This window comes from Trichomycterus rosablanca, chromosome 7, assembly GCF_030014385.1.
Source record: "Trichomycterus rosablanca isolate fTriRos1 chromosome 7, fTriRos1.hap1, whole genome shotgun sequence".
In the NCBI taxonomy this organism is placed as follows: Eukaryota; Metazoa; Chordata; class Actinopteri; order Siluriformes; family Trichomycteridae; genus Trichomycterus; species Trichomycterus rosablanca.
In genome coordinates, this window is record NC_085994.1 from 18,445,158 (window position 1) to 18,461,613 (window position 16,456).

Below are 16,456 nucleotides of genomic sequence, written 5' to 3' on the forward strand. Positions count from 1 at the left end.
ATTGATGAAGTTCAACTTGTGGAGCGTTTTGAAGAATTGTTTGGAAGGTATTGATTTTTATTATTATTAAATTCTGTCAGCTTAATAAGGCAGTAATTAAGTTGCCAATTAAAGAGGTGATGTATGCCATGTTGGTTCCATTTGATCAACTTATTTTTCAGAACATTTATCAAAAGCCACTGAAACGATTTCATTTAAAAAAAAAACTCAAAAACCTCACAAAAATAACCTAACATGTAACATGTAGTCTGACAGGTGTAAATATTGTGTGAAGCCTGTTTACTTATTCTATCATAATTCAAAGCGATGCGCTGTTTTTAGTGTTTGGACCCCAATGATCACTATCTGCTGCTGTTTCTGTGTTGTGAGTTTTTAGACGGTCCCTGAGCTCTCGTTGCGGTTACGGAACACATTAAAAGCAGTTTATTGTTTACATTTTTAAAAGCATCTATTGCAGTAGTTACAGTAGTAAACTGAGTTGTTTGCTGCACGGGGAAAAGCAAATACACTATATAGGCTGCTTTTGGGCTACTTTTTAAGGTAAACGTTCATGATTTCTGAAAGGTATCTGGCAACACTGATGAGATCGCATTTTTTAATCTACATGTTGTTTTTATAGTATTAAACTGGAGTATTATCAGACAGGATTTTAGATCACAACACAAAGTGTTAAGTGCGTAGTTGGGTTAGTGAAACAGGAAGCAAAAGCACCGATTAGTACAAAGAGCGTTTGCTGACGTAAGTGGCTCACAACTCACAAAAAACCAACATTACTTACTTACGCATGTTGTATTCATGTTTCTTGTAATATTCTGTGTTTATTTTCTAAACATTTTAAATATAGCCATTGTAAAAAAGAATGCAGAAAAATAGTATTGTAGCGTAATGTTAAGTTCACACTACACAACCTGATCTCTTGTAATCTCGTTATGGTTTTTACACTACACGACTGATCGGTGATAGGGGGTCACACACTACACCATCTATCACACATGAGGAATCTGAGATAAGTCTGTCTGCTCTCCCAAACTCCGCTTTGTCATGAAAACACATGCGAGAGGTGTCGAGGTCTACAATAATACCATGAGTGAGACGAGTTTTTTCCTTTTAAAAATGGACGTCAGTAAGAAGCTAGTAATCCAAGTTGTCTGTGCGCTGATACGCAGTGAAAAACAAGGTAAAAAGGAACAGAATCTGGGTGAAGGAAACAATTGTGCTACTGTGCCGGTGTTCTGTCGATTTATCCTACCCATCGATTTGTCCTACTGAGCATGCGCACATCGGTTTTGACTCGTTGCGGGGAACGCCTATAATTCTGTGCTACCTTTGCCTAATTTATTTGTTCTAGCGGTTAGTAACGTATGGTTTCGTTTTAATTCTTTAAAAAGTTTAAAGTTTAAGTGTATGTAATGATGTTATTATGTGACTTTAAAAAAAAAAGCTATATAAAAATATTCAAAGTGCTTAAATGAGCTGTACTTGATTGATTACAGTTAAATAACTGTGTATCTTAATAATGCTGTGTTAACGTTGTATTTAACCACGTTTATACATGCCTTTGGTAATTTTAGATGCGTTTTTCATACATCTAGAAAAGCCAATCATTTTTAAATAACCATCTGCGACCTTAACATTATGACAACACAAAATGTATTAGGTTATTTTTCAGTTTTGTGCTTTATTAGCAGTTCAATATGTACAGTAACGGTTGTTTGAAGTTAAAGTTGAGTTTAAAGTGAATTACTGAATGAATATGTTGAGCATTTATTACGTTTTTTATGTACTCAGTTATTTGTATATGTACAACTATTTTTTGCTGCTCCCCTGTCAGTTTAGTTCTAATTATTTGAGATTAAGATGTTCTTCGGGTTAGAATATTATTTACTACAAAATCAAAATGTACATACATCATACACACATACACATATATATATATATATATATATATATACATACTGTATATACATACATATACTGTATATACATATAATACTCACTACATAGCCAACACTACATATACACACTACATAGCCAAAAGAACTCGCTTGTAGTTCTACAATTACTGACTGTAGTCCATCTGTTTCTCTGCATGCTTTGTTAGCTCCCTTCATGCTGTTCGTCAATGGTCAGAACCCCCACAGAGCAGGTATTATTTAGGTGGTGGATCATTCTCAGCACTGCAGTGACACTGCCATGGTGGTGGTGTGTTATTGTGTGTTGTGATGGTATGAGTGGATCAGAAACAGCAGTGCTGCTGGAGTTTTAAAATACAGTGTCCACTCACTGTCCACTCTATTAGACACTCCTACCTAGTTGGTCCACCTTGTAGATGTAAAGTCAGAGACGATCGCTCATCTATTGCTGCTGTTTGAGTCGGTCATCTTCTAGACCTTCATCAGTGGTCACAGGACACTGCCCACAGGGTGCTGTAGGCTGGATATTTTTGGTTGGTGGACCAATCTCAGTCCAGCAGTGAGGTGTTTAAAAACTCAGCACTGCTGTGTCTGATCCATTCATACCAGCACAACACACACTAACACCATGTCAGTGTCACTGCAGTGCTGAGAATGATCCACCACCCAAATAATACCTGCTCTGTAGTGGTCCTGTGGGGGGTCTGACCACTGAAGAACAGGGTGAAAGCAGGTTAAAAAGTATGTAGAGAAACAGATGAACTACAGTCAGTAATTTTAGAACTACAGAGTGCTTATACATGATAAGTTTTTCAGGATGAACTCAAGTTCATATGCATGTATAAATAGCTGGAGGTAATATTGTTATTGAACATTTTAAACTAGTTAGAATTTTGCTAAACCAGATTTTGCCACTGTCTCCATTAATTAATAGGAATTATAAAGCCAAGTGAACTTCATGACAGCAGGGCTGAGTGGTGATTTAAGACAATGCAGAGGATTACTGCATAAGTTGCTCCATGCTGCAAGACAGAGCTGACAAGAGCATGATTGAAATGATAGATATTTAGAGCAGCTATATTATACAGATATACAGATATATTTTATCTAATTTTACCTTTATTATTAAAAAGTTATTGTGAACATTATTTACTGATTTGTACAGCATTGTTACCTGTTTTACTCAGGTGCAGTGTGACAGTAGATGGGTACATTTTAATGTGCAGAATATAACAAATCACACCCAAAATACATATGTAAAAAATGTAGACACATCCACCAGAGACTCAGGATGTGTTGTTGTTAATAAACTAGTTTAAAAATTACACAATTATTTGAGATGTATGGGCTGTATAGTGGCTCAGTGGGTAGCTTTGTTGATTCACAGCAAGAAGGTCCTGGGCTCCATTTACAGGTGGATTCTTTCTGTGAGGAGTTTGCATGTTCTCCCCATGTGTATGTGGGGGGTTTTTTCCGGGTGCTCTAGTTTTCTCCCACAGTCCAAAGACATGCAAGTGAGGTAAATTGAAGATACAAAACTGTCTCTGACTGTGTTTGATATTAAATGTGTGAACTAATAAATCTTGTGTAATGAGTAACTACCTGCCCTGTCATGAATGTAACCATGATGTTAAAATCCTAATAAATAAATTAAAAATTAAGATAAATGTCTGAGAGACAGGTCAATAAATCAAGTGTGCTACCTATCATTTGTAATAAAATATAAGCCCATCGAGATGTGCTAACACTATTTATAATAAGACATAGATCTATCGAGATGCGCTGTCTATTGTTTATAATAATATACATACCTATCGAGATGTCCTACCTATTGTTTATAATAATATACATACCTATCGAGATGTCCTACCTATTGTTTATAATAAGATACATACCTATCGAGATGTCCTACCTATTGTTTATAATAAGATATAGAGCTATCGAGATGTCCTACCTATTGTTTATAATAAGATATAGAGCTATCGAGATGTCCTACCTATTGTTTATAATAAGATACATACCTATCGAGATGTGCTACCTATAGTTTATATTAAGATATAGACCTATCGAGATGTGCTACCTATAGTTTATAATAAGATACATACCTATCGAGATGTCCTACCTATTGTTTATAATAAGATACATACCTATCGAGATGTCCTACCTATTGTTTATAATAATATACATACCTATCGAGATGTCCTACCTATAGTTTATAATAAGATACATACCTATCGAGATGTCCTACCTATTGTTTATAATAAGATATAGAGCTATCGAGATGTCCTACCTATTGTTTATAATAAGATATAGACCTATCGAGATGTCCTACCTATAGTTTATAATAAGATACATACCTATCGAGATGTCCTACCTATTGTTTATAATAAGATACATACCTATCGAGATGTGCTACCTATAGTTTATAATAAGATACATACCTATCGAGATGTGCTACCTATAGTTTATAATAAGATACATACCTATCGAGATGTCCTACCTATTGTTTATAATAAGATACATACCTATCGAGATGTCCTACCTATTGTTTATAATAATATACATACCTATCGAGATGTCCTACCTATAGTTTATAATAAGATACATACCTATCGAGATGTCCTACCTATTGTTTATAATAAGATATAGAGCTATCGAGATGTCCTACCTATTGTTTATAATAAGATATAGACCTATCGAGATGTCCTACCTATAGTTTATAATAAGATACATACCTATCGAGATGTCCTACCTATTGTTTATAATAAGATATAGAGCTATCGAGATGTCCTACCTATTGTTTATAATAAGATACATACCTATCGAGATGTGCTACCTATAGTTTATAATAAGATACATACCTATCGAGATGTCCTACCTATTGTTTATAATAAGATACATACCTATCGAGATGTCCTACCTATTGTTTATAATAAGATATAGAGCTATCGAGATGTCCTACCTATTGTTTATAATAAGATACATACCTATCGAGATGTGCTACCACTAGTTATAATAAGATACCTATAATTTATAATATGATAGACATAATTTTAATAAGAATAGATCGATAAAACTTAAATATTTACTACAGGAATACATTTCGATAGGGTAGGACAAATCGACAGATAGATCTATAAATCTGCGCTACGGTAGGAAGTTTCGATAGGGTAGGACAAATCGACAGATAGATCTATAAATCTGCGCTACGGTAGGAAGTTTCGATAGGGTAGGACAAATCGACAGAACCGGTGTTCTGTCGATTTGTCCTACCCTATCGAAACTTCCTACCGTAGCGCAGATTTATAGATCTATCTGTCGATTTGTCCTACCCTATCGAAACTTCCTACCGTAGCGCAGATTTATAGATCTATCTGTCGATTTGTCCTACCCTATCGAAATGTATTCCTGTAGTAAATATTTAAGTTTTATCGATCTATTCTTATTAAAATTATGTCTATCATATTATAAATTATAGGTATCTTATTATAACTAGTGGTAGCACATCTCGATAGGTATGTATCTTATTATAAACAATAGGTAGGACATCTCGATAGCTCTATATCTTATTATAAACAATAGGTAGGACATCTCGATAGGTATGTATCTTATTATAAACAATAGGTAGGACATCTCGATAGGTATGTATCTTATTATAAACTATAGGTAGCACATCTCGATAGGTATGTATCTTATTATAAACAATAGGTAGGACATCTCGATAGCTCTATATCTTATTATAAACAATAGGTAGGACATCTCGATAGGTATGTATCTTATTATAAACTATAGGTAGGACATCTCGATAGGTCTATATCTTATTATAAACAATAGGTAGGACATCTCGATAGCTCTATATCTTATTATAAACAATAGGTAGGACATCTCGATAGGTATGTATCTTATTATAAACTATAGGTAGGACATCTCGATAGGTATGTATATTATTATAAACAATAGGTAGGACATCTCGATAGGTATGTATCTTATTATAAACAATAGGTAGGACATCTCGATAGGTATGTATCTTATTATAAACTATAGGTAGCACATCTCGATAGCTCTATATCTTATTATAAACAATAGGTAGCACATCTCGATAGGTCTATATCTTATTATAAACAATAGGTAGGACATCTCGATAGGTCTATATCTTATTATAAACAATAGGTAGGACATCTCGATAGCTCTATATCTTATTATAAACAATAGGTAGGACATCTCGATAGGTATGTATCTTATTATAAACTATAGGTAGCACATCTCGATAGGTATGTATATTATTATAAACAATAGGTAGGACATCTCGATAGGTATGTATCTTATTATAAACTATAGGTAGGACATCTCGATAGGTATGTATCTTATTATAAACTATAGGTAGCACATCTCGATAGGTATGTATATTATTATAAACAATAGGTAGGACATCTCGATAGGTATGTATCTTATTATAAACAATAGGTAGGACATCTCGATAGGTATGTATCTTATTATAAACTATAGGTAGGACATCTCGATAGGTATGTATCTTATTATAAACTATAGGTAGCACATCTCGATAGGTATGTATATTATTATAAACAATAGGTAGGACATCTCGATAGGTATGTATCTTATTATAAACAATAGGTAGGACATCTCGATAGGTATGTATCTTATTATAAACTATAGGTAGGACATCTCGATAGGTATGTATATTATTATAAACTATAGGTAGCACATCTCGATAGGTATGTATATTATTATAAACAATAGGTAGGACATCTCGATAGGTATGTATATTATTATAAACAATAGGTAGGACATCTCGATAGGTATGTATCTTATTATAAACTATAGGTAGGACATCTCGATAGGTATGTATCTTATTATAAACTATAGGTAGCACATCTCGATAGGTATGTATCTTATTATAAACAATAGGTAGGACATCTCGATAGGTATGTATCTTATTATAAACAATAGGTAGGACATCTCGATAGGTATGTATATTATTATAAACAATAGGTAGGACATCTCGATAGGTATGTATATTATTATAAACAATAGACAGCGCATCTCGATAGATCTATGTCTTATTATAAATAGTGTTAGCACATCTCGATGGGCTTATATTTTATTACAAATGATAGGTAGCACACTTGATTTATTGACCTGTCTCTCAGACATTTATCTTAATTTTTAATTTATTTATTAGGATTTTAACATCATGGTTACATTCATGACAGGGCAGGTAGTTACTCATTACACAAGATTTATTAGTTCACACATTTAATATCAAACACAGTCAGAGACAGTTTTGTATCTTCAATTTACCTCACTTGCATGTCTTTGGACTGTGGGAGAAAACTAGAGCACCCGGAAAAAACCCCCCACATACACATGGGGAGAACATGCAAACTCCTCACAGAAAGAATCCACCTGTAAATGGAGCCCAGGACCTTCTTGCTGTGAATCAACAAAGCTACCCACTGAGCCACTATACAGCCCATACATCTCAAATAATTGTGTAATTTTTAAACTAGTTTATTAACAACAACACATCCTGAGTCTCTGGTGGATGTGTCTACATTTTTTACATATGTATTTTGGGTGTGATTTGTTATATTCTGCACATTAAAATGTACCCATCTACTGTCACACTGCACCTGAGTAAAACAGGTAACAATGCTGTACAAATCAGTAAATAATGTTCACAATAACTTTTTAATAATAAAGGTAAAATTAGATAAAATATATCTGTATATCTGTATAATATAGCTGCTCTAAATATCTATCATTTCAATCATGCTCTTGTCAGCTCTGTCTTGCAGCATGGAGCAACTTATGCAGTAATCCTCTGCATTGTCTTAAATCACCACTCAGCCCTGCTGTCATGAAGTTCACTTGGCTTTATAATTCCTATTAATTAATGGAGACAGTGGCAAAATCTGGTTTAGCAAAATTCTAACTAGTTTAAAATGTTCAATAACAATATTACCTCCAGCTATTTATACATGCATATGAACTTGAGTTCATCCTGAAAAACTTATCATGTATAAGCACTCTGTAGTTCTAAAATTACTGACTGTAGTTCATCTGTTTCTCTACATACTTTTTAACCTGCTTTCACCCTGTTCTTCAGTGGTCAGACCCCCCACAGGACCACTACAGAGCAGGTATTATTTGGGTGGTGGATCATTCTCAGCACTGCAGTGACACTGACATGGTGTTAGTGTGTGTTGTGCTGGTATGAATGGATCAGACACAGCAGTGCTGAGTTTTTAAACACCTCACTGCTGGACTGAGATTGGTCCACCAACCAAAAATATCCAGCCTACAGCACCCTGTGGGCAGTGTCCTGTGACCACTGATGAAGGTCTAGAAGATGACCGACTCAAACAGCAGCAATAGATGAGCGATCGTCTCTGACTTTACATCTACAAGGTGGACCAACTAGGTAGGAGTGTCTAATAGAGTGGACAGTGAGTGGACACTGTATTTTAAAACTCCAGCAGCACTGCTGTTTCTGATCCACTCATACCATCACAACACACAATAACACACCACCACCATGGCAGTGTCACTGCAGTGCTGAGAATGATCCACCACCTAAATAATACCTGCTCTGTGGGGGTTCTGACCATTGACGAACAGCATGAAGGGAGCTAACAAAGCATGCAGAGAAACAGATGGACTACAGTCAGTAATTGTAGAACTACAAGCGAGTTCTTTTGGCTATGTAGTGTGTATATGTAGTGTTGGCTATGTAGTGAGTATTATATGTATATACAGTATATGTATGTATATACAGTATGTATATATATATATATATATATATATATGTGTATGTGTGTATGATGTATGTACATTTTGATTTTGTAGTAAATAATATTCTAACCCGAAGAACATCTTAATCTCAAATAATTAGAACTAAACTGACAGGGGAGCAGCAAAAAATAGTTGTACATATACAAATAACTGAGTACATAAAAAACGTAATAAATGCTCAACATATTCATTCAGTAATTCACTTTAAACTCAACTTTAACTTCAAACAACCGTTACTGTACATATTGAACTGCTAATAAAGCACAAAACTGAAAAATAACCTAATACATTTTGTGTTGTCATAATGTTAAGGTCGCAGATGGTTATTTAAAAATGATTGGCTTTTCTAGATGTATGAAAAACGCATCTAAAATTACCAAAGGCATGTATAAACGTGGTTAAATACAACGTTAACACAGCATTATTAAGATACACAGTTATTTAACTGTAATCAATCAAGTACAGCTCATTTAAGCACTTTGAATATTTTTATATAGCTTTTTTTTTTAAAGTCACATAATAACATCATTACATACACTTAAACTTTAAACTTTTTAAAGAATTAAAACGAAACCATACGTTACTAACCGCTAGAACAAATAAATTAGGCAAAGGTAGCACAGAATTATAGGCGTTCCCCGCAACGAGTCAAAACCGATGTGCGCATGCTCAGTAGGACAAATCGATGGGTAGGATAAATCGACAGAACACCGGCAGAGGTTGTCTGTTCTGTTCTCTTCTGCAAATAAAGTCGGAGGTAATCACACATTTTTGTAATTTAATGTTTGTATTACGGCATGTGAAGTGTTTAACTTCTCTATCCGAGCAGATGCAAGAAAAATATCTAGCATGTAGAATATCTGGACCTGTCGGCGACTCCAAACCCTGTAGTTTAAAAAGTGTTGTGATCAGTTTTTGACAGGGAGTGAGAGTGGCATCAAGCTCCAGCCAATGAGAACGCGTTATAAATAGCGAGGTGAACCCCAAGGGAGAAGTTATGTCAACAAGCATGGCTACAGAAAAATAGTTTATCTCAGAATACATCAGCACACACACGAGCTTTACAGTATTTTTGACTTTATTGTCCATTTGAGAGACCAGATAGAACCGTCTGAGATTCCTCCTGGTGATAGATGTTGTAGTGCGGCCCCATATCGCCGAGTCGAGTAGTGTGTAAGCTATCTGTGCCTGGTATTTCTAATAGGTTTGAACATGTATGCGCCTGTGCATACATGTTGTTATAAAAGATAAACCTAATATGTCTTGTACGTAATCCTAGGAAGCTTCTGCCTACCTTATGTACATGCTTCCAAAAGCCCTTATTTCTTTCCATCATCACAAACACAAACATGGCAGACTCCCAGCTTACTGCATAAAAGTTCAAGCTTACAGTCATGCAATCAAAACAGAGATGTCCATAGATATATGTACATGTGTAAGGTTATTTGATAAAACAACATGAGTACACTTTACATATACTGCACTTGTAACATGTATTTTTTCTATTTCAGGTTCGTTTGCAGCCTGGAGAAAAAAATCAAATTTTGTCCCATTAAATATCAAGATAATGTTCATCTGAGATGGATAATGTTTCACAGCAAGGACATTAAATTAAATCCAAATGTGTGATCAGATAAATGGATAAAGCAGTACATATGAAGAATTGGAATGAAACCTTCACGTCTTCTTTTTTGCAAAAAGAAAGACTGAAAACTGTCATAAATTCCAGTTTGCTGAATGTTTTTGCTTTTTTACTGTTGCTTTTTAAACCTTGTTTCGCTATTTGTGCCCGGGCTGAGTATGAAATAAATGGTGAATGTTGTCCTATGTGTGCACCAGGTTAGTCAAACCTTTTTTTTTTTTTGGATTTAACCCCTTTTCACACAAGACTTTTACTCAGGAACTTAAGGAAGGGGTGTGTCTATGGGTAGGCTGAGGTGGGCATTGTCCACTCAGAATTAAATATCTAACCACCCAGAAGTGGAAAACTAATTGTTTACTTTTCTCACAAGTATAATAAATGTTTACTATTAAGATTTCATCTAGAAGAATTTTTACTAAAAGCTTTCAGTTTGTTTTTCAGTGGAATTATACATTATAGTCTCATTTTTCACATGACAAAAACCTGCCATTTTAACAGGGGTGTGTAGACTTTTTATATTCACTGTAGGTGGCTGACATTCAGCTGCTATGTGGGGAAGTATAAGTGTTGGAGCTTGAACACTGGTGACGTTGCCTCAGTTCCCCGTACCTACACTTAATAGAGCTCGACACGGTAGTGGGTGGTCCCTTAATGGCTAGCTTTACAGGTGTGTCAGAGCGAATGCTTTACAGTCTGCCCTAACCCCAGAGCCACCCAGAATAGAAAAAAAACAAGTGAAAGACCTGTAAGGGGTAAACATGGTCAAATAATAGAAATAGAAGTAAATAACCCAAGCAAGAGATGAGAATGATGAGAGTGCTGGATTGGACATGAAATCGAGTGCAACATGCCAGCTATTCAATCCATCAACGTGCTGCAACATAATTGCAGACCTGTAATTTCCCCTCAACATTTACTATTGGGGGGGTGGGGGTATTTGGACTTTTTTTTTTTCCCCCCGATATAATTAAAGAGAGCTTTCTAAAAATATAAGGCTACACAACACTGGCCATCAATCTTATCTTTTGTGTCAGGCACAATGCAGTGACTCAGCACTAAGCCAAATTCTGAACCCCCTGGAATTTGTAGTTCAGCTGAATACTGTGCGTTGACCCATGCTTCTAACCGCTGGTAGAAGTGGTCATTGAATGCCAACCTGATATAAAGGTTTAATTAGTGATGTGTAAATTTTTCAATTACATACAGTTATTATTATATGGCTGTACTCAATAACATTTTTTATTAAAACATTTTTCTGTCAGCTCATTTTTGACTTTTTTTTTAGGAAACCACGTTTATAGACATTGTACTGAGTACACTAGCACAACCTGTGTACCATGTACAAAATCCACTTACACTGCTGAACCCAATGGTCTCTTAGAGTGTCTGAGCTGTACAGTGTGTGATACTGGTAAGTCTGTTCTTTGTAATAATTCTGTTTTTGTGGAAAGTTCTGTAGGCCTGACACAATGATAAGTTATTTGCAATTAAATGTAAAGACTCTTAATTTAATGCCGTTTTTATAATATAAACACAAAACAGTAAAGTAATAAAGTAAAAACCATACATTGTTCATTCATGTAAATTATCTTACATGCAGATAGATCTTCAATAATTACCTTTGGCCCAATTAAAATCATTTCTTTATAGAAAGCTTTCAGTTGAGATTATGATGTTATAAATGTGATGTTGCAGTTATTAACATGAACTTCCTAATCCTAATATCCTAATCCTAATAATATGTAATAGTTCTGAATGTCTTACTTTATAATGTTTTATAATGTTTACATGCTTTATGTTTTATCCAATGACATTTTGTGTTTTTTCACAGGACAGGGAATACAGATAAAGATGCCTTGTACATTGGTATTAGATACAGTGTGTGGGGCATTAGATGGATACTACTGTATTGACAGAAGAGACAGCTGTAGAAAAGCCTTGTCCCACTCAAATTGCAGCCCTGGACAATACATAAGGCAAAGAGGTTGGTCTTAAATGTTTACCATAAACAAAAATCTTTGTACAAACCTTAATTTCAGAAAAAAAAAATGTGTTAAATGTTAAATAAAAATGAGCAATGATTCTGATTTTTGACTGGCATTAAATAAAATAGTACAGTTGTACTCACTGTATTTAAACTAACATGCCTTTGTGATAAATACCCTCACAAAGTGTTGTCAGTGAACTCAGATTGTCACAGAATTTTCAAATTTAAATTAAGATTGTATTATGTACATCAAAACTTTACATTAGTGGTAAACATGAACACTTATTGTGACTTGACAGAACTCATATTTTTCAGGAACAGAACATACAGATACTGTGTGTGATGCATGTCCAGGTAGTACCTTCTCCAATGGCTCTTTCGAAAAATGTCAGCCGCATTTAAAGTGAGTGTGAAATTGTCATTAATGATGATTGATGATTTTGATCAAAGCCCAAAATTAGCGATGTTGATGATTAAATGATAACCAACAAAGTGATTAATATTTATTATTCATCGATTATATGTCCTGACCAGGGTATGATGGGTCTGGTTCCATGGGAAACACTTAACACAAGCCAGGAATACACTGGACAGGGCACCAATCCATCCCATGACTTCAGGCACCCCCCACTCTTAGATATAGCCAGTTGTGTTTGTATAGATGGCCTGCTAATAGAACAGCAGAGATTTGAACCGCTGCGTCACCCATCAATTTCAATTTGAAACTCATCCTGATCCACCCTCAGTGCCATAAACCAGATCTGTGTATACCAGTATTTTAAGTTTCTTATCTTTGTATCATGACCCAGTATAAAGGTAAAACTCTGATTACCTTATAATAGTCAGTACACTAAAGTTATCAGAAAAGCTGTAACATAATGAGTGTATTTCTATTCATTTTTAGTACTTTTAATAGACTGTTATCTGTTTAATATCTACATTCTGAATGTTTATTTTCATCTTGTTCTTCTACATTACTGCAGTGCTCACTATCCTGTACTGTTAAACAATAATGTATGATTTGCTGGTATGAAACAGATTTTTTACATTTAATGGGAGCTTGTCGGGTTATTGCTCCGATTCATGGTGGTTGGTTATCAATTAAAAGATGCTTTTATGCAGAGCACATACAGTTGGTCTAAAGCTTACATTTACACATACTGTATGTCATGGCCTTCTTACATGCATCTGGTGGTGTAGAACAGTCTATAATGTCATTCAACTGGTTGCATAGCCTTCTAATTATATTTGTAATTATAATTAAATGCAATTAGTGACTTATCTATGTCCATATAATTAGTGCTGATTATACTGCACCCATTAGACTAAGCTACAAACATTACACTCAAAATATTTAAAAACATTGCACAGACCATAGATTATAGAAGACAAAAATACTACCTGAAACCATTTTTAAGCAACTTTAGGTCCTAAGATTATTTGTACTATCTGTACAAAGTACATGGAATTGTGGTGCCTTTGCCAAGGTTAGGAAAAGCAGGTCTGTCATAAATAAGAAGTCGCTGGTTAAATTGTTCACAGTCAACAAAGCTTTACATTTACATTGGGCTGCCATGAAGAAACTTCCTCCAGATGAGAATCTACAAGAAAACATATTACTGAAAATAACTAAAATGTTTGTTAATATAAGAATTTACATATTTGTCTTTATTAGTTTAGAAAGAATGTATCTGCCTTTTTATTGCTTGATCAAACATTAGACAACAATTATAGTAATTAAGAAACAAGGTATTTCTTCTGCCCTCTATCAACATTTCAGTTGTAAAATGCCATTTGTTCTCTTATGAACCATCACACCAACACCACTAACAGCATACAAATAAACTGTAATTAAAGTATGTCTGTTTTTGACACCACAATGACGGGTAGATAATAAACTACAAATGTTATTTCAGAATGATTTCCTAGCTTTAATCAAGCTCACAGCTTTTTATGTCTTACTCAAATAATATTAAATATTAAAATATAATTAGGATTTTGTAATGACATACGTATGTTCTTTTATATGCAATACATAACTTCTAAACAAACTTCTAAATCAAAGCTTCTAAAATATCATCATGCATTAACATTTCTCTTGACAGATGTAAAGATTTGAATCGTATAGAAGTAACATCAGGTACAAATTTATCTGATGTTGTATGTGGAGCGAAATCATACAGGGATGTAACAGCAGGGGTCCTGGGTTCTGCTGTAGTTGTTGTTTTGGCTGTAGCTGTTTCAATATTTATATATTGGAAAATCAAAATGAAGGAACAAACACTTGAAGGTAAGAGTTTTAAAGTAACAAATTATATACACACTAAAGTATATCTGTGTGTAGCCTTTTATCCTTTTTTTAATAAATGTAAAACACTGATGTTTCTTTTTAATGCTGTTCACCTAAAACAGTTCAGGAAACAGATACACATTCACCTTTAAACACTACAAGTGTATAACATGTAAGTATTGTCTTGGGGTAAGATCTATTGAAAATTATAGTAGTTGCTACTAAAACATAAATTTTGCTATTTATGTTTTATTTATTTATTTTGTTTGCTTGGTAATTGTATTAATTATATAGTTGTGGAATTTAAAAGCTATTACATTTTCAGCAGTAAAAACATGCTAGAACACCAGAGCTGACATGTCAAACTTGCAAGTTTCAAACCTCAGCTCTGCTACCGGCAGGCTGGGCGCCTACAAGAACATTAATTGGCTCATTTGTATGGTGGGTGCCAGAGGGGTTTTCAAATAACTGGTGTAAATAAGACCTCTGCTGGATGATTGATGGTGCCTGCAGAGAGATGGGAGATCATGGGTTTGGGGCGTGTCTCTCCGTGTGCGAATATGGGCCACATATGAACTTGTCCCGTGCAGGTGAAAATATATAGTCGGCTGCTGCACATGCGTGTTTAGTCATGGCTCTTCTTGGTCCGATGTGGAAGTCATCATCAGTAGAGAGGAAGCGAAATGCAATCGGGTAATTGAATAAGACTAGATTGAGAGTAAAAATTGGGGGAAAATGCACATTTTTAGTCTGGCACATGCTTTAAAATTCTTTTAAAAATCTTGCATGCATTTTCTCTTATAATTGTCTGTGTAATCTTTAATAATTGTCCCGGTAATTGTTATATAATTGGATGAAACTTTAACTGTTATGTATCTGGTATGTACATTCATTGACTATTATCCCTCTGTACTTTATTTATCATTTAAAAGGGCACTGCAGTGACACTACCATGGCAATACCATGGTCACGTGTGTTGTACTGGTATAAGTGTAGCAAATGCAAGAGTGTTGTTAAGATTTTTTTAAGACTGGGTAAAGAATAGTGCCTCAACCCCTGTGATGAGAAAGTGACCAATGACAACTGTAGACCTACAATCAGGGAGTGTGTTCCTAATAAAGAGGCCAAACAGTATCCCAACAACACTGCTGCACTATATACACCACAATAAACACTTAGAACAACACACACTACCATGTCATTACCATATTAGCGTTATTGCAGTGATCCATCACCCAAACATTGTTTGGTCATCAAACCCCAGAAATATTTTCATTTTCATCACACGCTTTATTCAGTCAGGGTCTCAGCAGGTTCAGCTCCCTCAGAAAACAGTGGTGGAAACAGTGGACAAACAACAGACAGCAAAGCTTTGGCCATCACCCCCAAACCAGACATGAACAATCAAGACTGTTTAGATGCATGGCTGGTAGCGGGTTGCGGTAGCGGCTGGTGGTGGGTTAGTGTAATAGTTTGGTAAGTTCTATTCCACATTTTCATCAACTGTCAAGAAGAACATTTAATACAAAACAATGTAGGCACCTGGGTGGCGCAGCAGAATATTCTGCTTACAGACCAGCACCGACATTCTGAACACCCTGGTTCGGATTTTGACTCCCGGTCAGCTGTGCGCCATTTAGCGGGCACAATTGACAGAGCCTGCAGCAGACACAATTTGGCCACTGTGTCTGCTGTGTGGGGAAATGACCGGACTAAGTGGGTGGGGTCTTCAAATGCTGTGCAGGGACCCTGGTTAGCAGACTGAGGCGCCTGTGCAGAAGCACGAGCGTTAAGAAGGGGTCTGCTAGGAC

The 16,456-nt window shown here is 35.2% G+C and overlaps 1 protein-coding gene across 1 annotated transcript; it reads left to right on the top strand.

Annotated features, from left to right (window-relative positions):
- Nucleotides 1-593: 593 nt before the first annotated feature.
- Nucleotides 594-16,121, top strand: LOC134318261 (tumor necrosis factor receptor superfamily member 14-like). Its single transcript, XM_062999093.1, has 8 exons — nt 594-738; nt 10,238-10,565; nt 11,654-11,779; nt 12,200-12,352; nt 12,671-12,758; nt 14,461-14,645; nt 14,768-14,817; nt 15,944-16,121. The coding sequence occupies exons 2-7, from the start codon at nt 10,364-10,366 to the stop codon at nt 14,812-14,814; spliced, it is 801 nt and encodes a 266-aa protein (XP_062855163.1). The 5' UTR covers nt 594-738; nt 10,238-10,363; the 3' UTR covers nt 14,815-14,817; nt 15,944-16,121.
- The last annotated feature ends 335 nt before the right edge of the window (nt 16,122-16,456 follow it).

Coding starts and splice junctions, on each gene's coding strand:
- LOC134318261 (XM_062999093.1), top strand. CDS start 10,364: ATGGATAAAGCAGTACATATGAAGAATTGGAATGAAACCTTCACGTCT. Junction 10,566..11,653: donor TTGTCCTATGTGTGCACCAG/GTTAGTCAAACC, acceptor CTTTTTTTTTAG/GAAACCACGTTTATAGACAT. Junction 12,353..12,670: donor ACAATACATAAGGCAAAGAG/GTTGGTCTTAAA, acceptor CATATTTTTCAG/GAACAGAACATACAGATACT.